Source organism: Fistularia commersonii, chromosome 15 (genome assembly GCF_037954325.1).
Source record: "Fistularia commersonii isolate RoL2024-O1a breed Wild chromosome 15, RoL_Fcom_v1.0, whole genome shotgun sequence".
NCBI lineage: Eukaryota > Metazoa > Chordata > Actinopteri > Syngnathiformes > Fistulariidae > Fistularia > Fistularia commersonii.
Window position 1 is genome coordinate 10249467 of NC_141298.1, and position 24913 is coordinate 10274379.

The 24913-nt window shown below is 45.3% G+C and overlaps 4 protein-coding genes across 5 annotated transcripts; 3 read left to right on the forward strand and 1 right to left on the reverse strand.

Moving 5' to 3' along the window:
* Positions 1-74: 74 nt before the first annotated feature.
* On the forward strand, positions 75-1907 carry znhit3 (zinc finger, HIT-type containing 3). Its single transcript, XM_086160879.1, has 5 exons — positions 75-237; positions 879-910; positions 1017-1088; positions 1427-1507; positions 1607-1907. Exons 1-5 carry the CDS (start codon positions 170-172, stop codon positions 1777-1779), a joined length of 426 nt encoding a protein of 141 aa, XP_086017005.1. The 5' UTR covers positions 75-169; the 3' UTR covers positions 1780-1907.
* On the reverse strand, positions 1895-12614 carry myo19 (myosin XIX). The gene is made up of 24 exons (XM_086160872.1): positions 12414-12614; positions 11267-11417; positions 11020-11168; positions 10603-10716; positions 10346-10478; positions 10182-10251; positions 9990-10092; positions 9767-9863; positions 8743-8819; positions 7099-7189; positions 6845-7010; positions 6572-6645; positions 6082-6203; positions 5879-5992; positions 5628-5804; positions 5332-5469; positions 5143-5250; positions 4993-5063; positions 4839-4915; positions 4217-4386; positions 3976-4105; positions 3631-3716; positions 3214-3540; positions 1895-3133 (listed from the first exon to the last, which is right to left on the reverse strand). The coding sequence occupies exons 1-24, from the start codon at positions 12468-12470 to the stop codon at positions 3020-3022; spliced, it is 2916 nt and encodes a 971-aa protein (XP_086016998.1). The 5' UTR covers positions 12471-12614; the 3' UTR covers positions 1895-3019.
* Positions 12552-15019, forward strand: pigw (phosphatidylinositol glycan anchor biosynthesis, class W). 2 transcript variants are annotated; one of them, XM_086160877.1, is made up of 2 exons: positions 12552-12676; positions 13389-15019. In XM_086160877.1, the coding sequence occupies exon 2, from the start codon at positions 13392-13394 to the stop codon at positions 14844-14846; it is 1455 nt and encodes a 484-aa protein (XP_086017003.1). In that variant the 5' UTR covers positions 12552-12676; positions 13389-13391; the 3' UTR covers positions 14847-15019. The 2 variants fall into 2 exon arrangements, with proteins under 2 accessions (XP_086017003.1, XP_086017002.1); XM_086160876.1 differs by lacking the exon at positions 12552-12676 and adding an exon at positions 12967-13052.
* A 746-nt stretch (positions 15020-15765) lies between these two features.
* Positions 15766-24648, forward strand: ggnbp2 (gametogenetin binding protein 2). The gene is given in 15 exon segments (XM_086160873.1): positions 15766-15941; positions 16750-16876; positions 18096-18176; positions 18284-18537; positions 19090-19188; positions 20723-20836; positions 20941-21150; positions 21232-21406; positions 21506-21694; positions 21790-21925; positions 22074-22199; positions 22430-22575; positions 22660-22863; positions 22954-23098; positions 23101-24648. Coding segments are annotated over 14 exon segments (2043 nt in total). The 5' UTR covers positions 15766-15941; positions 16750-16765; the 3' UTR covers positions 23154-24648.
* The last annotated feature ends 265 nt before the right edge of the window (positions 24649-24913 follow it).

Genomic DNA, 24913 nt, shown 5'->3' on the forward strand with positions numbered 1-24913 from the left:
ACAAGGCGTCACATCCGGTTCACACTTCCGGTATTTTCTGAAGGCCGGACTTTTATTTTGAAGGCGACCGGGATCAACTTCACATGTCATCACACATGTGTACCTCGTGGTTCAGCTAGGGAAACAACCTTTTGAGTCGCTTTTTTAGTACTTTTTTTGACACTTCAGGATGCAGATATGCGGTGTTTGCAGCACACAGACGCCGAAGTACAGATGTCCAGCCTGCAGAATAAGATAGTAAGTGCTTGGAAGCGAGTTAGCTAACTTCCGTTTCCCTTTTTATTTGTTTGGCTAGTTATGTCGATGAGCTATTTAAAAATGGATCTGTTAATTAAGTGTAAGTAGTCTAGACACGGTAGTCAATGTACAAGAAAATCTTTTTTAATGTTTTTGATACGAATCAGCAAGTTTGTCAGTACTAGAAACAAAAGCGCTAATGGTTACGGGCTTATCCTTTGAAAGCTAATGCTAAACTACGTTTAGTTCGATAGCGTTCATATACGCGCTATTACAACCAGTTAGCGATTTACTTTTTTTATAACCGTGAAATATGTTTGACTAATTCTATTTCAAAATTTGTCTCATTTATTGAAATGTCCGTGATTATCATGAACGCATCTCAAACCACACGTGACAGAAATCCCACATGCGACGGCAAGCCGTGTGGGTCAAACTTATTTTTTTTCGCGAATTGATAATGCCGTTGCTTTCACATTTGCACTGTGTGCATAGTTTTAATTTATAGATGACTATTAAGAGATAAAGTGGCATTTAATTGAGACCAAATTAAGCCTTTAAATCACTGAGTGTTATTACGAATGTTAGACTGAATGTTTTAATTCAATTTGGAAATTGACCAACGTGCTTATCCCCTTTAGTTGTTCCCTTGGGTGTTACAAGAAGCACAAAGGTAAATGAACCTTATCTGAGTAGTTGTTGGAGTGGTTTACGATTGAGATTTAATGATACCGACATTAGATATTACACTCCCCTGACTATGTATTTCCCCTCCACAGATAGTTGTCTGCCAGTGAAAGAACAAGAAAGAGCATCTTCTGCTCCAGAACCTAAGAAGACTTTCATCACTGGTATGTTAGCAGTGATATGGCCTGTAAAAGAAATTGTGTTGTTAAGCAACCCATGCATTGTGATCTGTAAACCAGGGCCGCAATCATTTAAAACAAACGAGGCTTAGTCAGAAAAAATATCTGATCGAGGATTACAAACTGTAGCTCACCATTTTAAGTAGATACAGATGTAGGTAAACACAAGGTAAAGTCACAAAGAGGTGTTTGTTGTGCAACTTCCTTTTTGGAGATAGAATTGATCTCCTTTCTAGATGGAGAAATGTCAGTAAAATTGTTTGCACTGTGACCAAAGTCCTGTTTCCAGCTGCACTGGCTAAAAAGAAACACCGTCTTTGCAGAACAGTGGAGTGTCGATGATCTTCTTCCTCATGAAGAGGATATTGTCGACAAAGTGCCTTTGCAGACACTCCAGCGTCTAGGTACGCATCTCCCCTTCCCCCGAACAACCCCAACAAAGATATCCAATCTCTGTACGTCTTGTACTTATTGTGATGTCTCCCGCGCTATCTAATCTACAGGCCATTGTAAAGAGTTGAGAGACCTTCTTTGTAACCCCCACCTGAGGCAGCTGTTGCAGTCCGTTGACAGTGCGGACAGCAAAGAGGTGGCCATGACAGCGGCCATGCAGGAGCCTCTGTTTGTGGAGTTCTCAGATCGGTGTTTGGAAATTGTAGAGAAAGAAACGCATTGAGGTATTGTAATGGACATCACCCGTATTCCTTTTTTTTTTTTTTTTAATATTGAAAATCCTGATTTTAAAGAAGTGAAGTATTCCAACTCTCTTACTTTAAGGAGCCATATTAAACTTTTTGATATACAGACACTTTATTTTTTATTTGTTTGTTGTCAGAACAGTAAACACATTCATAACACATTCAAGTTTATGTATGTGAATCCCTTTGTACCGTCCACAGCACGGCCGATTAGTGTTACTGTGAGCTTGGCGAACATTAAATACGTACTACAACGGGAAATGTTGAAAAAGAAAAAAAAAAAATCACAATGAAGCGTGAGATGCTAAAAGTCAAGCTGTCCTTTGAGTACAAGGTGTTTGAAAGAAATAAAGAAACAAGGATAATTATCAAGAGCCAAGGATGGGCAGCATGCATCCCTTTTTTCTTTTTGCGAATAATGCCAAGATGATAACAGATAACTACAAAAACACAACTTAGTTTGATCTCTGGTTCAACACTGAGGTGTAAAAAGACAAATAAGACAGTACTTGCATTGCTTTGGATTAAAGCTGACCATACATGGTTTGGTCCAATACTCTACTGAGGTATTTAGAAATGACACCCAGTACTGTGGGAGGGGGAAAAAAAAAATCACCTGTTCTCCGTTGCTTGTGTTTGTTTGCAAGCAGGTCCATTTTTTTTCTTTAAATGTGCAATACGTGCTTGTTTTACATGTGCAATATACGCCTTAACACTGTCAGCAGTCAAACCACATGATTATTATAATCAAGATATGTTGAATCTCCAGATTACGTTTACAGAATTACACTCGGATGATCGTGAGCAGATGATTCGTTGCCTGTTTTGCGTGAATTTCGAGAAAAGGCACATGTCAAGAGTCCGATATGTTAGGATCAATAATCGGGTTTCCCCCCAAAATGGCCAAATAAAATCTGCCTTTTTTTTTTTATCAGCTCCAAAGAAGGCGTCAGTTAAAATGCCAAAATCGGTCGATAACCTTTACCACCCACGGTTAAATGTTGGGCTGCTCATCTACCACGTGTTTGGAGGACAGTCTGCGGAGATCTGACCCCTGAGGTGTTTGCGTCGCTGTGCAGCACGAGGCTTTATCGTATCCACCCTTGGGAACACGATGTGCCATAAACTTTGGCATTCTTAATAAACTAAAAAGGTATAAATAGCTAAAATCCAACTAATTCTTCCTTCTGTCCGTCACTGGGCTGCAGCAGGGGAAGCTCACAGGGTTTTCTCCAGGAGGATCTCGTTGAAGCCCGTCACATCCGTCTTCAGCTCTGGATGCCGGTCGGCGTAAAGCAGCGGAGACCTCTGGTAGTGCAGCTTCACGGACCCCTGAGAAGAAAAAAAACAACGATTTCACCCAGGAATCACCCGGAGGCATCAACCGTGTTTCCGTGCACACTGGCCCTTACCCTCGGCTGGGCGCGTATGGAGGCGACACCCTGCCTGTTCTGGTTGGTCTCCACTTTGTACTCCCCCTTCCTGGACGGCAGGTTGAGCGACGCCATGACGGACATCATTTTCTGGAAGCCCGTGGCCGTCAGGGACACCGAGATGGAGGGAGCGGAGGCCAGGGCCAGGCCCATGGGCCACCCCCGCACCGTGACCGGCTCTTGGATGGTGGAGAGCTGCACCGAGCCCCGCTCCCTGACGACTGGGTTCAGCTCTTGCTCAGCCTTCTCAGCGGCCAAGTCCTTTGCGTCATCGAGCTCCGCGTCACCAAGGGACTTCAACAGAGCCTTCAGCAAGAAGAAAACAAACATTTAAAAACCACCGTCAACGCGACGGTCCTTTCCGCGGCTGCACGAGGTGCTCGATCGAAATCCCACCCTCCACTTTCTCCACGTGGACTGGATGACCGCCGCCGCCCGGTCCCATCTCCGGACCTGCCTCCTGACCAGCCATGAGCGCACCGCTGCGGCAAGCAGAGACAAAAAAAAAAAAAGAAACGGAATTAACACCGAGGAGCTGCCACTTGCATCAAAAGCACAAGATTAATGGTTAATGAGATGAGTAGCCGCTGTGCTAGACGGCGTCTGCCAGGGTAATCTTGTCCAGACTGTGCCGCCGACTTCCTGCTGGCCAGACAGTCTCAGAGGACAGCAGACAGATGCAGCCAGGTCACAGCTTGACCGATCACGCTTTGTCCCAGTGGCTTGGGTGCATTAAGGTACCTGCTTGGATTAGAGTGGCTGACTTCCGGTGGATGTAGCGTCTGCGGCGCTGATGGCGCATCCAGCAGCATTGGATGGTGAACGCGCACTGGGAGAGGATCCTCTTTCTCTGGCCCTCCAGCAGATCAAGCTGCAGGACAGAGCCAGCCGCTTCAGACTGAACGTCTAAATTCCATCAAAATATAAACATCTGATTTCCCCCGACGTGGAAATAATGAGTGCGCTTTACTAAACGACTCACCATAGCCTGGGTGAGGAACATCTTCGTCCGGCCGCAGTGAACCAGACACTTGTGTTTTTCCCGGTCGAAGCCGGGCAAGAGGTCAGACGTCTGGCTTTTCAATGCCACACTCAAGACCCTCCGCACCTCCATCGGAGGAGCATCTTCGCCGTCTGTGTCTGAGACAAAGCCTGGAATCACAGCACAGATAGCACTTAAGCTAGCTGTGGATTTAACAAAGTGCTTTTTTTTTTGTTTGTTTTTTGTTTAGCAAACGTCAAGTTTTGTCGATGTGAAGAAAAACCAGCAGCAAAGCTCCCGCACACATGTTACGATTCACATATTCAATGATAATCATCCAAATCTTGCATGCAGATGCACGGAGGAGCAGCAAACGGAAATGTCAGACATGCAAAGTTGAAGCTCTGACAGACACACGTGCATACGTTTACCTGGAAAGCTCGGAAGTTTTTGTTAGAAATTCCAGTTTTTTTTGTTTTTTTTTTAATAGACCCAATGTCCCAAGGAGAGGAGAGAGCTAAGGCAGCTAGTGAGGGGAAAGGAGAGGAAATAAGATCACTTGATTGCTCGAAGTGAACATGCCGATGTTGACCCGGAGCGGCCTCGGCGGCCCGCAGCTTACCGGCGGAAGTTCCCGGGTTGACCCTTGAATATTTCTCAATCAGGCCGTAGCGCTTCACGAAGCTTTGGAAGGGAATTCTGCATGGGAGAAAACAAGATGTTAAAAAGAAGAGCATTTAAATGTGCTGCGGGGGTTGGACCTGCGAGAGGTTCACCGTATCGGAAAGCCGGCGGCACTGATGTGGATGGTCTCCACGATCCCGCAGGCCTCCAGCTGCACGATCACCTGGCGGGGGGAAACATCAAGATTAATAATCGGATTAAATGACTGTCATCGCAATTTAAAAGAAGTAAAGAAACAGCACCTCCTCCTTTTTGAAGACGAGCGGCCTGCAGTCGGGATTGGGTTTGATGCAGCGGGTGTAGTGAGGAGTGGTGGTGTGTAGGATCTTCATCAGGCTCTCCAGGGAGTTCTAAGACCAAAAAGCAGCGGCGTAATCACGCGACCGCCTCGACAGCCGAATGCAAATTCGCGCCTCGAACTTGAACCGCACCTTGAACTTTGACACCACCGTAACCTTGCTCAAGCCCTTGCCGGCTGCGGCCTCCTGACCCTTCTCGCCGAACATCTGCCCGAGCAGGGGGTTCCCCGACGCCTGGAGCAGACCGGTGAGTTCCGGCGGCACCGGGTCCTGGAGTTACGAGAAGTCACCCATTCAAGTTGTGCTCCTCACAAATTAAACACATTTAGCTTTAAAGAGTTTTGAAGCCGCCGCTATCAGAGTAGGAGCTTCTTAACCGCGACGCTTTCATCCATTTGAGTCAAGATTAGCTCACGATCTGGCCTCACCTTGTTTTTCACCACCATGCCGTCGATCTGGTAGGTGACGGCGCCGGCGTAGTGGGCCACCGTGAAGTGCGGCGCCTCGCTGAACTTCTCCCAGCTGATGTTGGCGTTGCCGCCGAGCTCCCTCTCCAGACGGGCCCTGAGCACGCCGGCGTCCGAGGCTCGGTTGAGGCGGCTCTCCTACGGCGGCGAAAGGAGGAGTTCAGCTCGTTGCTGACACAGTGAACGTTTCCGATGTTAAAACTCGCCCGGACCTCGTTGAGAAGAGAGAAGACGCTGACGGGAACGCCCTCCAGCAGGTCCAGGCAGCTCTGGTTGTCTTGATATTTGACAAAAGACCACTCCAGGCCCTCTGCCACGTATTCCTCCTGAAGCGGAAGTGGAAAACACTCGTAGTACAAACATTTCATCTCTACACAGGAAACAGGAAAAACGAATAAAGAACCGGTGGGACAACCTGCTGGGCTCGGAGGTAGTGGGCCACAAAGTGCTGCTGGAGCTTCTCGTTGGCGTAGTTAATGCAGAGCTGCTCCAGGTTGTTGATCTGGAAGCACTCGAACCCGTACACGTCCAGGACGCCTGAGGTGTCCGAGGAGAGGGGAGGTGTGAGCTCACGGACGCCGTCCTGGGTTTCTTCTGATGCACGTTTTCTACCTGCTGTCACGTCCGTGACGGAAGGAAAACCCTAACCTTCTAAGCAACTCGAGCGGTTCCATATCGGCTCTTCTCCCAATGATTATTTCAATCCAAACCGGGCATAATGTCTCCCGAGGCGTCCACCATTTTTACTCATATTAAAGTTGTGTGATGTCAGTTATTAGCATGTAGCTGTTAGCGCTACTTTTCTAATTAGCAATGAACTCTACTCTCTCGCTCTGTCTTTCTACCCTCGACCGGTTGAGGCAGAAAGCCGCCGGTTGCGTTTGGGAAGGAGAGGCGGTTCGTACCGATGAAGTTGCACCAGTCAGACGGATCGGCACGTATGCTGTTGTTGATGAAGGCGACCAGCCATTTGAATAATCTGTCGGGGGAAAACAAGACGCCGCGTTTGAGGAAATAAAATGTATTTTCTTCCACGCCTGTGTACTGTAAGCAAAAAGGGATGATGGTGATGACAAAGGATGGGTGGCTGCAGAAGAGGGGATGGGGGTTGGGGATCGAGCACCAACAGGACTGACCACGTTATTTCACGAAACATTACGCCTATCCAGAGGACTTACTGGGCGTAGACGACTTTGGCGAGGCAGTCCCTGCGGACGCCGCACTCTGCCAAGGAGCACGGCTTGAGGACGCTCTGCTTGCCCGCCCTTAGGGTCCTCACCTGCAGGCACGTCTGCAGCTCCTCGGCAGGGACGCCCAGCAGCTCGGCCGCCCCCTGCAAGGAGTCTGACGGAAGGGAAAGCGGTCAGCCCGGCACCTCCGATGAGCGGGGATATTTAAAACAAATTGAACAAAAATCAACCCCCCCGGCCACCTGTGGAAAGCTCCTTTAAGCTGCAGGGTTGCGATTCGTCCGGCGGAGAGCAGAACGTCACATTTCCCAAGTGCAGAATCCCGGCGAGGATCTGAAACGCATTGCAAATCCAAATACGATCACAAGACGACCCGAGGGAAATAAGATAACGACAAAAGTTGGTGAAGAGCACGTGTCAAACTCAAGGCCCACGGCCACCACCAGAACGTCTTAAAATACGTCAAAAGTGTGCATTGACCATACATTTCCCACAATTCATGACGATCATGTTACCTGCAAAGTGATGGCATCCCGCCATTAGATTGCAGTGTATCTACATCAATACCACTTCAACAAGTGGAATTGAGAAATACAAATGACCCCTAAATGAGCAGGAAGAGAAAAGTTGATGCAGATAGAAGGCTGTTTCAAGAAAGATGGGAAGGCGACTACATGTTTGTGCTTCTAGGAGAAAAAAAACGTATGAGGCAGTGTGGGTTGTCAAAGAGTACAATCTACGTCGGCATTTGACACCAAACACGGAGCTAAGTATGCCAAAGTTAGCCTTCCAGAAAAACAACAACCAACAACAACAATTCTTGTCCAAGAATTAAAAGCCAAACTACGATGGCAGCAGAAAGTGTTCACGAAAACTGCATCCAAAAAACACTGCAGCCGTGAAAGCTAGCTTTGTAACAGAGCAACAACTAAAAATGTTAGCTCGTTGGTGTAGGTTTTTTTTTTTGCACCGAGCATGAGCACACACAGCACAGAGAGGAAAATATGAAGTGCAGTGAACGAACCCTCAAGAAACAGAGTGGGAAAATATTGAACAGGGATGATAAGATAGGCGGTGAGAGACGGAGAAAATAGAAGTCAGCCGAAAGCTAAGATGAGGAAATATGACGAAGCGTATGTAGTGCTTGGCTTCACTGTGAAGCCAGTGTGATTGCTGTGAGCTGAGAGTTGCAGTATCATGCTTCAAACCCCGCTTCGAAAAGCCGTGCAATGCAAAACATGCTCATTGTTGCCATTAATCCTGCCCTCCACATTTTGATAAAAAAAAAAAAACAGCACAAATTATTTTATTCATTTTTGTTTTGTAGGTTAAAGTGTCATATATTGTGCTCCTGAGTTAATGTTGCTGATCAATTTGAATTTATTATTATTATTTATTGATTTTATTTAATCTTATTTTTCAGTATTAAATGGTTCAGTTGGTCACAGAATGTTTATAGTTTAAATAAGGATTTCATTTTTGGAAATTTCAGGCAAATTGATGCACTTTAAATCTTTTTTGTTACAGACAAAAAAAAATAATATAAATAGTAGTTGAAGTGTTGTTGAGCAAGACACTGAACCCCTAACTTCTCAGCTGCGCTGGTGAACGGCGTGCCCACTAATCATGGCTCATCCATGATGGGTTGATTACAGAGAAAGCGAATTTCCCCATAGGAATGATTAAATGATATATTATTATTATTATTATTATTATTATTAATTATTATTATGTGTTGCAAGTTGATCTATATTTCTTTTTTCCTTGATTTAATGTTAATAATGATACAATGTTGTGCAGAGGTGTTTGTTTTCTTCTTCCTAGGGGGGGCTTAACAGAATATAATTGAGGAGCGCTGGCGTAGTAGATGGAAAAAAAAAAATCACCTGAAATATCTGCCTCTGCCTTTCTGCGTCGACGCCCAGGTGGACCATCGCCTCCAGAGTCTCCTGAAAACCATCCTCTGGAACATATTAAACACAAGCACGTGATCTACAACGAGGGGCCAAATACGTCGATCACGATCTACCGATCGATCGCAAAGGTAGTGTGGGTAGATGGCATGGTATTAAAAGACGCATGGGTCACCTTGCATGTGCATACAAGGCCGCTAAGTGCTGCAAAACTCCAGCAAGCTAGCGAGTTATCTACTTATCCTCTAATTTATTTCTTTTTAACTTAAAAAGGGTATTCAAATGAGTTGGGGAGCTGGACCAAGTCAGAAGCTACTTTTTTCCACAAGTTTTGAACTCTGCGGCTTAAACATCGACGCGGGTAATTTATGGATTTTTTGGGGGGGCTAAAATCCTTCACGCCGCCAAAACATTTAGCCTCATCACATCGGACTAATGAAATTAACCTGACATTCTGAGGCCGTTCAATTCCGACAAAGAAGAAGAAGAGTTTAACGGTTTTAGCGTGCAGGAAGAAGATGAAGATAGTGATCAGCTGGAGTAGGACAAAGCTTGGATAGAAAATGGACGGATGGATGGACTTTTCCCTGTTATTTATTATTTATCTTTTTCTTCAGCCGTGTTGCGGACACGGTTTGGAAAAAAAGCATTTCTTATATCTTATATAATCTCATGTCTATTTCATCAACAAGTGCAGCCTATATATATACACATATATTTATTTGCTTATTTTTAGCCAATGCGGTTTATATTCAGGTGTGCTCCGTAGTCCAGAAATTACAGTCTAAATAAATTCTTAATATATTTATAGATAAATTAATGTTTTGCATTCTTATATTAGGCAGATCATTATGATCATCTACTGCCTTCTATCCATGGCTTTGGGTTTGGAAGTGCCCGATTCTCATCATGGCTGCTTTTGCTTATGAAATTGCTCATTAAATTCATTAAAAGTACTTTTTAAAAAAAGGAAAAACGTATCTACGTTGACACAAACCCTCTATTGACTTCTCGGCGTTCGGGAGCCAGGCGAAACGCTGACCCGGCTCCATCTTCCACGCCGCCCTCTGCTCGGCGGTGGCCCCCTTTGTCATCTGCAAAACATCCAAAACCGCAGCGTGTAAAACCAAACAAACAAACAAAAAAAAACAACAAATGTGATGAATCCCAATGACTCTCGGAAGTGGAAACCTTCTTGCATAAACTTCCTGTGTTTTCACCTGGTAGAAGATGTGGAAGTTCCTCTCGTTGGCCGGCTGGCACGCCACACGGGTTTTTTCCAGCAGGTACGTCTGCACAGACGCTCCGGCCAGCAGCTGACACCTTTCAAGCAACCACATCGCGTCCAATCAGATGAGCGGACTTAATCTGTTATCCAATCACGCGGGAGCGTCTGGGCCGGCTGTGATTACCCGTCCAACTGGAGCTGGATGTACTTTCCGAAGCGGCTGCTGTTGTTGTTCCTGGACGTGCACGCGTTGCCTGGATTTTGGGATGGACAGGGCGCCGGCTGAGCGACGGTTCAGATGTTTGTTTTTTAATCTCGGTTTTATCGCGGTTGATCCCCGCATCTCACCGAAGGCCTCCATGATGGGGTTGGAGTCCAGCACTCTTCTCTCCACCCTCTCTACCGTGTCCTGGCTCTTCACCACCGAGGAAGAGGCCGCCACGGTGGCGTAGTATTTCATCAGGCAGCGGGACGTCCACGTCTGTTTCAAGACAATACGTCATTCCGCCCGAGAAGGTTAGATCTCCGGCGATGACATTTCTTTGCAGAAGCACGCGGCCACCTTGCACGATAAACCCGCACTGTGCTGAGGGAACGCGCTTTACCTTTCCCGCCCCGCTCTCACCGCTGACCACCAAGGACTGATTCATCGGCTCCAGCTGACCCCGCACGTTGCGGTAGGCTTCCTCCGCCACGATGAAGATGTGCGGTTTGGACTCCTGGCAAAGAAAAAAATTTAAAAAATCACTCATTCATTAATTACCTGTATCGCTTATGCAGCTCTCAGGAGACAATCTCAGTCATCACTGGACACGAGGCAAATAGAAATAGCCATTCACCCTCTCATACACATGTCTCATATAGACCCTTCACTCATGCATTCACACGTCTTGGCAATTTAGGGTTTTCACTGAACCTCCTGCATGTTTTTGGGCTGCAGGAGGAAACCCCCCAACAGAAAGCCTGTCGGATTTGAAGCTTCATGCTTTGAAGCAAAAAAGCAAAAATAACAATCAAAATACCTGTGGCTGGGGGGTGCAGTGGTACTCCTTCATCACGTCCGGGGAGTAGAGATGCGGGACAGGCTGGAAGGGGTTCAGGGCCACCAGCGTGCAGCCGGCATGGGTGTAGAACACCTTCTTGCTGTACCTGGCCTGCAGGCATTTCAGCACTGGCAGGGAGGAAAACGTAATACAGCATTAGGCATAAAAAGACCGACGCCACATTATTTGTCAGCCCGGCAGATTTTATCTCAATGTGGGCAAATACCTGTCGCCGGAGTCACGGGGTTGACTTTGGTGAGGTCGTCGTAAGCGTAGAGCTGGCCGTCGTCCCCGTCGAGGAAGTCGCGAACATCCTCCTCCAGCGGGTCGTCCAGGCGTCCATCCGGGGCGCGTAACCGCCGCTCCAATCCACGCACCTGGAAGCACGCGGGGAAGACGGGGCGGGGGGGGAACGATGACGGAACAAGACCAGGAAAACGAAAACAACCGACGTCATTGCCATTGCGAGTCTGAGCAGTTGTCTTATCCGCATAGTAATCCTGTTATACACCCCCTGGGCTGATGTTATATGAGCCATTCTTAAGTTTGGACACCAGTAACAGCCTTAAGCATTTGAATGCTTAGCCACATGTTGCTGAACGTGTCGCGTTTAATCCACCCCACTACAATCGCTTCGGCCCAGACAAATGGAAATCTCCTTTATCCCATCTGCCATCACATGGAGGGAACCTGCGGCCCGCTCGAAGTCCGTCAACTGTCCGGCATGTGGACGTGCGTGATTCAACGGAAGGTGGCACTTGAGTTCTTTTCTTGCGAGTCCCATTTAAAACCATCAGAAATGTCATTCATCCTCATCCTGACACAAACAAAGTATTCTCAAGTGACAATCCACCTGAATGAGGTCTGTGTGTAATAACACAGAAACTACAAGTGATTGTCTGGTAACAACACGATATTGCATACATGAGGGCAATAAACAAAACACCAATAAAGTAAAGTAAACAGCCAACACTTGACTAAATGGCCTGCAGCAGCCTGTTTTTGGAAAACTGCTTCTCCAACTATGCCACCCAGTGCAACTCACCTGGCAAGTTTTTGAATATTCTTCAATGCGTGTGTATGTGTGTGTGTGTGTGTGTGTGTGTGTGTGTGTGTGTGTGTGTGTGTGTGTGTGTGTTCCAGAGATGCTTTTTAAATAGAGATTATTCATTTTTCCAAAGCGAAGTAACCAACCACTGCAGCGTTGCTATGACGTTTCCTCTGATATTATAAAGCCAGTCATAAACGGGGAATACTTGAAAAAAAATGCTACTGAACTAAATCAATACTAAAATTACAAAATATGAACTTTAATTTTAACACGTTTTTTCGAAAATATGAACCTTAATTTGACTTTTTTTGACTCCACTTACCTCCCCCCCTCCATTGCTGTACCCTGGACCGACGTGACGTTTGGCCGCAGAAGTCATCGATTAACTTACTCTCCGCCGAATAACTCTGAGAAAACCCGCCCGAGTTACCAAAGAGTGTTTGAATCCACTCCGGCAGTCATGGAAAATGTGTCCATAACTGTCCCAAACTACCCTAAGGACGCCGTCAGTGTGTGTGTCCGCCGCCCGCCTCTCGCCGCTCCCAAGCTCTGCTCTTCTTCCCGCCCTCTTCCTGACGGCATCACGTAAGTTCACGGTCCCGTTTCCCAGTTGGAAAAAAGAGTTTCCACCGATGTCGCGCCTCACACCCACAGTCTAAGCGCGTCTTAGCTCTAACGAGCTGTTGTCACAGCTACATACAAAAAAACCTATCACAAAATCCCGGTTATTCATCTGTCAAATTGCGTGTTATGATCTGGAATATTTTGTTTTAATTTGTAGCGCAGTTCCATCGCAACTTTTCCAATGTTTTCCGAACATTGAAATAATTCCGAGGTATCATGAACGCAACGCAAGACAACACGGAAATGATCGACCGGCGGTCATCGCGTGTAGTTTGACTACCCGTGGCGTCAAAACAAATATATAATATCTGCAGATTTCGCGACAAAACCCGTAATGGTGAGTAAATTGAAGAGTATGCATTTACAAACCGTAGATTCGTGAATGAAAAGGACGACATCTGTCGAGGCGTGAGGGGTAAAGTGAAAGTATTCTAGGAAGAGGGGATCTAATTTCCTTTCAGGCTGCAGAAAGACGTTAGAATAATTTTCAAATATACATATTCGGGTTTTTTTTTTTACCCTCTTTTTTGTCTTTGGTGCTAAGCTCTGCAGGGCACTTTCTGGCAATGAAAATGTACTGATTATCCGATGAGCTCACCGCGGAGACTATTGTAGTCTCTCAATAGTCCGTTTTCTGATATCATAATCAGGTAACTGTCCTGTTTGTTTGCAGGCCATGTCCCAGAAGGAACTGAAAGAGGCATTCGTCAGTAATCTGACCGGCACCAGTTTGGAGGAATTGGTGTTGGGATCCTTTCTCACGCCGCTCCTCGCCCTCAGTAGAGGACTCCTGCTGATCGTCTACCATCAGGTCAAGGGGAGTCTCCCCCTACCTCTTTCACCGACTTCCCACCTGCTTCTAGATTTCTCTGTGATCGTCCTCCCCCTCGTCCTGTCGTGCACGGTCCTGAGCGACGTCCTGCCCGCCGTCGTGCTGAGCATAACCGCCGCCTCGACCTCTGTGCTTTTCTACATCCATGGCAAAAAGCAGAGCGTCAAAACCTTCCTGCAGAGCAACGTGCAGTTCAAGCAGGTCCCCTTCGTGACCATCTTCAGGGTGATGGTGAACGTGCAAACCGCGATCAGCATTCTCGCAGTCGACTTCAGGGTATTCCCGAGGCGATACGCCAAAACAGAGACCTACGGGACGGGAGTGATGGACTTCGGTGTCGGCGCCTACGTCCTCGCCAACGGCCTTGTGTGCCTGGAGGCGCGTGGGAAGGACTTCTCCGAATCCAGAACGAAGTACGTCCTAAAGCAGCTGCGGTCCGTCTCCCCTCTGATGTTTCTCGGAGTCCTCAGGCTCGTATTCGTCAAAATGGCCGACTACCAGGAGCATGTGACGGAATACGGCGTCCACTGGAATTTCTTCTTCACCTTGTCCCTGGTTAAAGTTCTGGCTTCGGCGCTTTTGACTGTTTTCCCGGTGAAAAAGTCGTGGCTCTTCGCCATTCTGATCGTCCTGCTGTATCAACTCGCCCTGGAGACGACAGGGCTCAAGGATTTCATTCTGCGCGACGGTGACAGAGAAAAGGACTTCCTGCACGCCAACAGAGAGGGGATATTTTCCCTTTTGGGTTATGTCGCCATCTACTTGGCCGGAGTTCAGATCGGACTCTACGTAATGCGGCCGAGGTCCCGGGTTGGAGACTGGCTCAAAGCGCTTTTCAACCTCTTCGTGGCAACTTTAGTGACGTTTGCTTCTTTGTGTGCATGCCAGAGACTAGTCGAGCCTGTGTCGCGCCGAATGGCTAACTTCCCCTTCTGCCTCTGGACCGTCGCTCAGTCTCTTGTGTTCTTATCCTGCATCGGCGCGGCAGACATGATCCTGCTGTTCTCCAAAAGAACGTCGGGCTGTCACCTCGTGCCGACATCGTGGAACGCGCCGAATTCCATCTCGGACAAAAAGCGGGACGAGATGGAAAGGATCTGCCTCTACCGAGCCATCAGCAGGAATCAGTTGTTTTTCTTTTTTTTGGCAAATATCCTAACCGCGTCAACCAACTGCGTTGTGGATACGCTGAACAGTAGTGATTCCTACGCGCTATGGATTCTGCTGGCGTACATGTTCACAAACTGCTCAGCGGTATATGTTTTCCAGCTGTTTGGTATAACAGTCAAATTCTGGTGACGTTACGCGTACCTTGAAACGCCTTTCGCGCAGATGCTTGTTTTAAAAGGGAATTTATGAAACCATGGAATATTGTTTATATTATTATCGGGACCCTTATTTGTACAGAACTTATGTTTTTTATTGTTTTAATGCATCTATATTAAATCATGTTTTTAGGTGCCACCTTAGAATGAGTAAATGCCTGGGTTTTTGTAAATTATATCCCACGGTTATTTTTCTTGTTTTTGGAATGTGACTATTACAACTCTTTATGCTATTTACAGTAAAGCCTGAGCTAAGATAAGGGCTATGATAAATCAAGTTTTAAAACTTCACATATTTTGCTTTTCCTTTCCTTTTTCAGGGGTCGCCACACCCAATCATCCTGTCCTATCTGGTCTTCCTCTTGGCCCCCTGCCTGGCAGGTTCAAACCTAAGCATCCTTCGCCATAGATCTTCACGATCCCTCCTGTGTGCATCTCCAAACCATCTCAGTCTGACTTTATCTCCAGAACATGGAGAACATATGCTGACCCTCTGGTGGTCTCATTTCTTATCCTCACTTCCTAAGAGAGCCTCAGCATCTTCATCTCTGCTGCATTCTCCACGGTGTCTCGAAACTAGACACCACGGCTGCTCTCACCTCCATCTTCTACACTGTTCCTCGCCTTGCTGCGCATACTCTTTCACCATTATTATTTTTATTTTTTACCCCTGACACCTTACCTCCACCCTTTCTAACCTGCCTGCACAATTTTGAAAATCCAGTTGAAGCAGCTGAAATGCTAAAGGCATATTCAGCCTTTTGAATTAAGTATTTTTTTTTCATAATTAGAGAAGAGTCAGTTAACATCCGCGATACCTCAAATATACTGAAATTGTTCTTTTAAGAGTCATTCTCTCCCAATTGGACGAAGAAAATCACCAGATACTGCAGTTGCGCTCGTCAGAGCAGTTGCGCCCCCTGTCGGCCATCCGGGCGAAAAACGTCAGCTGCTACGCACAGGGGGTCAAAGGTCAAATCAGTAATGAAGATTCCGCCACCGTAGCAGCTTCAGACACTGTCGCACCTATTTATTTTTTTAAAGGGAAAAAACGAATTTTCTAGAGTGGGTGAGTTCAGATGCTTAATGTTTTAAGTCCTCTTTATTTTTTCCGTGCGACACGTCGTGACCGGCTTTTTTAATGCGGGAAAAGAAAGCTTGAAGAAAGTGACTATCAGCCACTCAGTCCAACTTAATATTAGCAACACCGTAAGCTTGCTAACGCTAGCAGCGGGACAAGTCATGCTAACGTGTAAGTCGCCAAGTTTGCTAGCTTTGACAGGGCGCAAACACACGATATCGGTTTTCCGCCGCACACGACTTTTCGTGCTGCTTTGGAATAAGATGCGCTGTTACTGTGCAAAACATTGCAGAAGGAGGGGTTATCGGTATGACCGGCTTCCTGATATTCCCTAACCTAGCGTAGGGAAATTAGCTCGCCGGCTAACGTTAATTGGCTAGGCGCTTGGTACTGGTCTAACCTGCCCGGCTTATCAACATATCCGCGACGGAACCCGTCTTCGTAACTTTAATGATTAGAATTTTGAGAAAAGGCACGGACAGATAATTTCGTTATTAAGTTGAAAACTACTTCGACGCCCTCGCTCTCCTGTTATTTAACTAACTTAGCGCCTTCACATTAAATCTGGGTCAAGGCAAGTGTGTGCGTTTTATTCGTCAAATCGAACCGGATGTCGTCAGCGTCTGTGGCGCTTTGCTTCGCGCTTCAATTGTCATGTTATTTTCGAAACACAAAACGTTTGTTGTAGAGTGATTTTTGTGGTTGCAACCCACAGTGACCTGCAGTAGAACCCGCATTAGCACGGGTGTAGCTAATGTCAGACCTGGTCACTGGGTCTCTAATGTGAACCGTGCAGGTGAGCTGATCCCCAGATGAAACAGGGACACACGATGGCACGACTGGTGGCGGTTTGCAGGGAAAGTGAAGAGGACTACCTGTTCCATTCCAGACAAATTCCACTATACATCGATGATACTCTCACAGTGAGTAAACTTCCCTATGCCTCTTGTGACATCTACCATACACAGGAAACATGGCAAGTGTGGAAAAAGCCTTAGTCAATATGGTCAGATTTTATCCTGCCATATTAGTACTTTAGTGTGTTGAATTGTTTCTCAAAGTACTTGGTTAAACGTCCCTTTGACTTTTTTTCATGGACATAATCAGAATGTTTAGATTTCTCTGAAATAATTTTGTGCAAAACCTATAAGGGTATGATGTTGAACAGCCAGTTTTTATAGGGAAATATTTCAAGCGTATAACTAAAAAGTTATTTGTCCTAATATTTCTGACTAGTGAGAAACTTTGCTGATTTCACCAAAGGCACTAAAACTTTATTACTGTTTGAGAATGTTAAACATTCATGGTAAGTCCTGGGTTTATAAAGGAGACAAATCACATTAGCCTTTTTTTTTTTTCAATATATCAAAGCAAATTACAATATCAGCTTTGGAGTGGGAAATCATAGATGTGATACAGAACTCAATAATGAGGAGTAGTTATACCCCACCATTAAACACACAAGACGTTCATGATAAATAAAATATATTGGACACATTGGTCTGACCTCTTAAGCATATATTTAAAATAAATTACACATTTTTAAATAAGAAGAATTATCTGAAATGAATTATCCCTCTCAGTTTTTTATGGTAGTGCTTACAAGTTACTTGGCGAGTAACACAATTTTACCCTAATTCAAGGTCAACGTCATTTAATTTTGTTTCAATTGTTAGATCACTTATCATTTATTTCTAGCTATTGTTTTGGTGATCATTTTCTTAAACAGTAACTAAATATACATTTATTTATCGCCTTCTGCCCGACTTTATTGTCATTCAATGTCCAACAGGTGTGTGTGTAGAACAAAGCTTGGTTGCAAGTGGGTCGCTGGAGAGTTAAATATAAAGTATATCATGTGTTGAGAGAAGGAAAAAATTAGAGTAAAACTCACAATTTTTAATACTACGGGCAAATCAAACACACCATATTTTAACACTATTGATGTATTTCTCCAGTTGAGGGCATTTTTTTTTCAACACAGGATGTGACTTGCAGAATAGGGGCATGTTAACCTGATGATCTCGACTGATAACTGATGCCACTTCAATAATTGCAAACGATAAGAAAGGACATTGCTGGACATCACTGATGTGAAAGTTTCTGTAATGTGCGTTAATTTTGTGTGTCTCTTACTGCCAGATGGTGATGGACTTTTCTGACAATATCATGGATGTTGACAGACACGAAGTAAACAACTCCCATTGGAAACAGTTTACTGAGGTTCGTATGTTTGCATGACTTTGGCAAAACCCTGATATTCATGAAGCCGAAGCCAAGCTGAAGTTGGCGTCGTGTGTGTTTTTAATGGGTGATTCCTTGGCTTTTAGTATCACTCCAAGCTGAAAGAGCAGGACTTGAACCTTGCGCTGATGGTGATGTCCAGAGAGGTGTGCGGCGGATTGTCTCAGCTCGTGCCATGCGTGGGGTGCAGGCGAAGTGTGGAGCACCTTTTCTCCCACCTCATGGAATCGCGGACCCCAGCCCTGGACCCACTCACTGTGAAACCTACGGGCATGCTCTCCCTCACAAAGGCCTGTCTAGCAGATGCAAAGAAGCTCTACACCCTCTTCTACGTCCATGGGTAAGGCACTGAACGGAGCACTCGCCCTCTGACCGTGTCAAACACATAAATCGATGTTGGCAAGATCCCTGCAGAAAACAATCCTGAAGGCATCCAGACTCTGAAAAGTCAGTGTAGGTCACCACTCAAGTGAAGCTCAGGGTGAAAAAAAAAAAGTTACGTGCTGTCATGGCTGAGCGTGGATACAACAGAGCATGGCTGTAAAAGACCTCTCTAACGTGGGTGCACTGAGGAATTTGGCACATTCTGCCCTTTCAAAGCATCTTCCCTGCAGACACGCTGACCTGTTGCAACAGTCCCAAGGTTGGGGAAAGTGCAAAGACTTATAATTATATCTGTCCTTGAAGTAGAAGTCAAAACGTTATTTTTTCCATGACAGCTGAACTTCAAATGTTTGTCATCAGTTTAGGCAATCATGACTGGTAGGTAGAGGATGTTTAGTAATTTTTCCACTTATTCCAAACTCTGATCCACCCAATCTCTTTGTGCTGTGTCACAGATGAATGGATCTAAATTCAGATATTGCTGTTCTTTCTTTCTTTTCTTCCACAGGTCAAAGTTGAATGACATGATTGATGCCATTCCAAAAAGTAAAAAAAACAAACGATGCCAGTTACACTCCCTAGACACACACAAACCGAAACCTTTGGGGTGAGTAGATTGGCTTTCCTTCTAGTTCTCCTTTTCCGGGCTGTCGTATCTTGAAATATTTCAGGTTTTCATTTTTTTTTTCGTTGCTTTATTTAAAGCCCCTTTGACATACAGTTAAGAATGTCATTCTTCATGAGAATGCAGTAGGGACGGGGCTGAATGGCATACTTTCAGTGTGACGCTGGATGTTTCATCTTTTTGCCTTTATGCCGAATCTAGCTCTCAAGGTCTCAAAAATGAGCCATCTAATGTTTCCGTGTACAGTAGTCTCTCGTTTTTATCGCAGGAGTTACATTCCAGAACCTGCCACGACAAACAAAAGTCCACGAAATAGCCACCCTAGAGCACCGAAGCGTCTCCCTTGCCCTAACATGTCAAAGTTGCACTTTATATTTGATGGTTAGCATCTTTCTCTGCTGCTTTGGTTCAGTGCCAGATACCTTAGAAGGTGCAGAAGGTTTGGGTCACATAGTAGGGGTTGACATAAATTAAAAATTTTCACGGAGAATCCACACAAATACCACACTGCAGAATAACACCACGAGTAGTGATGTGAAATGGACAAGGCAAGACGCTGAATGTGTGCTTTGCACAGGACATGCAGAGAACAATGCCACGGTCCCAGAGCCAATCAGAGCACAGGATACAAAACACCATGCAGTGGTTGTTCACCAGCCTAGAAAATGCTTATGTTATCATAAAAAGCATTAAAGTAACGAATATATTGTAGTAATATTTGGAGTTCTGGGATTACGAATGTCTGTGAATGTGTTTGGTTGAGAGAGCAAAGGGGTAAGGTGTGTGTGCAAGTTCATTTGAGCCGTTGTTTTTTTTTTTATTTTATTTTTTTTTGGTTGTTCGTGTTGTAACAGAAGAAAGGTTTGTAAACCAACAACTCGTCATCCTTGAATTGTCTGGCCAGACGTTATACTTTCAAATTACATTTATACCGCCAAAACCCATTTTATCGTGAAAAATCTGCGATATAAAATTATTAAAAAAAAGACTTATAAAAATCTGTGATACAGTAAGAACCGCAAAATGGTGAAGAACTACTGTATTTATTTATTTTTTCACCTCAAAATTACTTTGAAAATTAATTTGATGTAGAAATTCTTAAGTGATTAATTTGGACGGCATCTCAAGGTGCCGAACCACAGATAAGGTGTTTCCAAGGCTTATCGTAGAGTTCCCTCTGACTGTTGAGTAGTTTCAGTGTGCGATTTGACAATATTATCAGTTATGCTGATATGGAACGGTCTAGATTATAGATTCATGTTATTTGCCCAGGAGGATGGTTTGTTCTCCTTAAGTAAACCAGACTGCGCGCGCACGTAATTGGCCATCGGGTCTTTGCTCCGCCCCTTAGATGTAAACATACTGGCAAGAAGTAGCTGGGTATTTCACAACATGTCAGTGTTTTGCCTTCAAGTTCTGTGGGTCGATGCACAAAAACAGTACACGTTTTCAAGAATGGAGGATGATCCTCGGTGACTGTTTGGTTTTTAAATGTTTTGCATGTTGTTTTTTCAAGGGGCAGCTGGATGGACGTGTGGGAGCTGATGTCTCAGGAGTGCAGGGACGAGGTCGTCATTATTGATAATGCCTGTCTTTTAGAGACGCTGGAGAATTATCTGCGTAAACACAGGTAACGCAACTCTCCATCTAAAGATGTACATCATCCAGCCCTTCCTCTTCAAGTTTTGCAGATTTGAAGACTAACTAGTTTAACTTTTTTTTCTCCCCCCTCAGGTTTTGCACTGACTGTAAGAATAAAGTGCTGAGAGCATACAACATCTTGGTTGGGGAGCTGGACTGCAGCAAGGAGAAGGGCTACTGCGCCGCTCTGTACGAGGGGCTGTGCTGCTGCCCCCACGAGCGTCACATTCACGTGTGCTGTGAGACCGACTTTATCGCTCACCTCCTCAGCAGAGCGGAGCCCGAGTTTGCCGGAGGCTACGAGTAAGCAGATGTCAACTTAGGGGTTATATTGTAATTCATTCAAATTTATGACTTCATCATATTGTTTTTGTCTTTTCTCAGACGCAGAGAGAGGCATGCCAAAACCATCGACATTGCACAAGAAGAGGTCCTGACCTGTCTGGGCATTCACCTCTACGAGCGGCTGCATAAGATCTGGCAGAAGCTGCGAGCCGAGGAGCAGACCTGGCAGATACTGTTCCACTTGGGAATTGACGCGCTTCGCAAAAGTTTCGAGGTATGACCCCTTTTTTTTTTTTTTTCCTTTTTTCAATTTTTATAAAGCTTGCGCTTTGCAACGAAGCAGCTCCGACAGGTGCGAACTCTGCTCCCCCAGATGGCCGTCGAGAAGATGCAGGGGATCAGTCGGCTGGAGCAGTTTTTTGAGGAGCTGTCGGAGGAGGAGCGGGCCAAGGAGCTGAAGCAGGAGAAAAAGAGACAGAAGCGAAAAAACCGCCGCAAAAACAAGTGCGGCTACGACCTATCTGAACAGGAGTCGGAGGACAAGGAAAAAAGTCACGATGAGGTGAGAGCCCGGGTGATGCTGCTGCTGCTGCTGCTGTTGCTGCTGCTCTTGCACACAAACCAAGATGATCACTGGTTCTTCCCGGTCTGTCGAAGGGCTCTCTGGAGTCTGTGGAGGGCAGTTGCAAAGCCTGCGGGAGCCAAGATGAGGAAGAGGAGGAGGCCAGCTGTGAGGAGAGTAGCCCTGCAAATGGGGACTCTTCCTGTCACTGTGCAAACAACACTAAACATGGTGAGGTGCCACAAAGGTGTAAATACAAGCCTCCAGTACGGTTTTGAGATGTGCTACGTAAATAGTGTTGTTATTAAAAGCTGATGTGGGGCGGGAGCTGCACTGACTTGAAAGTGAAGAGATCAAAACGCGTCACTTCCCTGCACAGATTCGTCCCCACTCAGCAACGGCAGCGACTGCGGCTACTCCTCCAGTGTCGAAGGCAGCGAGATGGGGTCGCGGGAAGGATCCGATGTGGCCTGTTCCGAGGGAATCTGCAACCACGACGAAGCAGGTCCGATACTATCCCCTCTGTAAAACTGCTTCAAGGCAAAGTGTTTATCACTCCGTGAAAGAAAAAGGCCGGGATTACAAATCCCATTGTTTTCAAACCTCAGTTTTTTTTCAGGCCTGTGAAGGCAGCAGCAGTGAACACAGCCCTCTGCCATCTTTCAGTACTCCTCTTCCACACCTTATTTCATCATTGAAAGATGTAGGATTTGTGACTTTCTTTTCCTTTTTTAGGTGAAGACTCAAACATACACTGTGCTGAAGACCAGGAGGAAGACGCAACAGACAGCTGCGTCGACTGCTGGCCACACTCTGAGGAAAAGACCCTGTGCAAAAGTAAAAAGAAGAAGAGAAAGGGGGCGGGTTTATGCAACGAGCAGGTCAGGAGACGAACCGCTTGTTCCTCACGTTGTCTGAACTGTATTGAAAACCGTGTGCCAATAATGTGCGTAAACTGCATGCAGGGACAAAAGGTTGAAGGTTGTCTGTCAGACGGGAATATGCCGGGCCACATTCCGCCATTGCTGCACACCTGCAGAGCCAAAGAAACCTTCTCCTCGTCATGCGGCGATAGGTTTACGCTTAGGCTACCGTGGGCGGTGCACCGAAAGAGCCTCAGCCTTCCTGAAAGACATCCGGAGGCCATAGTTAGCCTTTCGGAACTACTGGTAAGTGGGGGAAGGCGAGGAGCGACGCGGGTGCTTCTGATTTTGTCCCGGCAGCAGCGCGTGCCTTGTGACACTATGCGTTTCGTGCAGGACAAGTCCGAGGTGATGTCGGAGGAAGAGAACCACCTGACGCAGGCTGAAATCCAGGCGTTTCTGGACGGGAACCAGTCCTTCTACAGCAACCGTCATCGGTACCGACAGCTATTGAAAGAGAAGTTCACCAACTACTGCCGCGCACGGAGAGAAAGCCAGTCTGCGGCAAGTGGTTCGCCGCAACCAGTGTCAACTAACCGCACTAGTGAGCCCTTCCCCGCCGGGAAGGAACAGAGAAATAAAACACTCATGACCACTGCTGCAACATCTTTAGAAAAAATCCACTTCTAAAGTGCATTTGGTGTCTTGTTTGGTCAACTTTTCTTTTTTTTTTTTTTTTTTTTTTTTCCTCAAGTAAATGTGATTCTTTATTTGTCATCTCTTGTTTGCACTTATGGAGAGAAAAAAAACCCACCACACTTTCATCTGATTTCTCAGCTATAATTGTTCTTTGACCGAGCCTAGCTGTTTGTCGTGGGTCCTCTGTAGGTTTGCTGGGTTTTATAAAGTCAAAAGAAAAAAAAAAAAAAAAGCACCGTGGAATCTGTACTCTGCAAGCTGTGATGTAAGGAATACATCCTAGGAGTCTTATTTTTATGTTCTTATATTTGTCTTTGCCCCCCCCAACCCTTTTTTTTTTGTTTTTCCTTTGGTGACACTTCAGTGTAGTGGTCAAGGTTGCACCGTTAAATGTGTACAGAAATTCTGATTATACAGGTTTTACAGAGAATTAACATCCATTTGTAATGACAATTTGGGTGTGATGTGAAGAGCGCAATGTGAAATTTACTAAATAAAGAATATTTATTAAGATGCATTATACAACCGTTTTCTTTCATATCCTGATTTTCATTCAATGCACCAATTCAACACAGAGATGATAATTTGACGCAGGAATGGCTCTCTAATTTTCACGTATCGGGGGGGAAAAAGCACCACCTTGATTTTTACAGTGACTTTTTGACTTGTACTACATTGAGTCAAATAAAAATGGGCAGGGTCGAAGATACATCACCAAGTAATCCCAAATGCAGTAATATTTTATAAATGTTTTAGTTACTGTGAATATAATGCGAAGATTCTTATAGCTCGTCAAGAAATTGGTATTAAAAATGCATTTTTTGACTCAATATGGATAAAAACGGTGGGACACACGGTACAGAGTTGCCCCACCCCATCAGAGCCTTGCGGTCTTCCCGTTTACGAGGAGTCCCTAAACGCATCACGTACTTGCCGACACCAGAATCTGCGAGTGTGCGGGAGCTACGTTGCCAGATTTGGTGAATATTCCGCTTCTTTTGATAAGTTTGGCTGGGGGGTGCAAATGGTGCTGCTTTTGAATACACTCGGCGGGTTCTGAAATTAAACAATTTGATCGACATGAGTTCTGTCCGAAGCTGTTAGTGACAATTCCCTTTAAGGGCCCGTTGCTGATCTCCACTTAACTGCAACCCATTAAATGCACCAACCAAACAACATTTTCAATATTTTGGGTGCATTTATTGCAATTTGAATTCATTTATGAAGTAATTTATTCTGTCTTCTGTATTTCTGTCTCTTTGGCTGATGCATCGAACTATCTTTTATGTTTTCCATTCTTGTAATGTCATTTCCCGCATACCTTGCAGGTGTGTACATCCAACCCATATCATTTGTTTTGATGCATATAAAAAAGACAAATTTGGGGCTACTTTTGAATACACATGGTGGTTTTTGAAACTAAACATTTGATCGACACAAGTTCAATCCAGAGTTGTTCGTGACAAATCCCTTGCACCAACTATGTAGCCTATGTTAGCAAATTTCTCAAAGCATTTTCATTTTTTTTTCTTTTTTTTGCAGTAAGAATTGATCTATGATTTGATGCATTTAACCGTTTTTGTTTTGAATCAATCTAAGTGTCACTGAAGTGCAATTGATGAATGCACCAACTATGAAGCCTATGTTAGCAAATTTC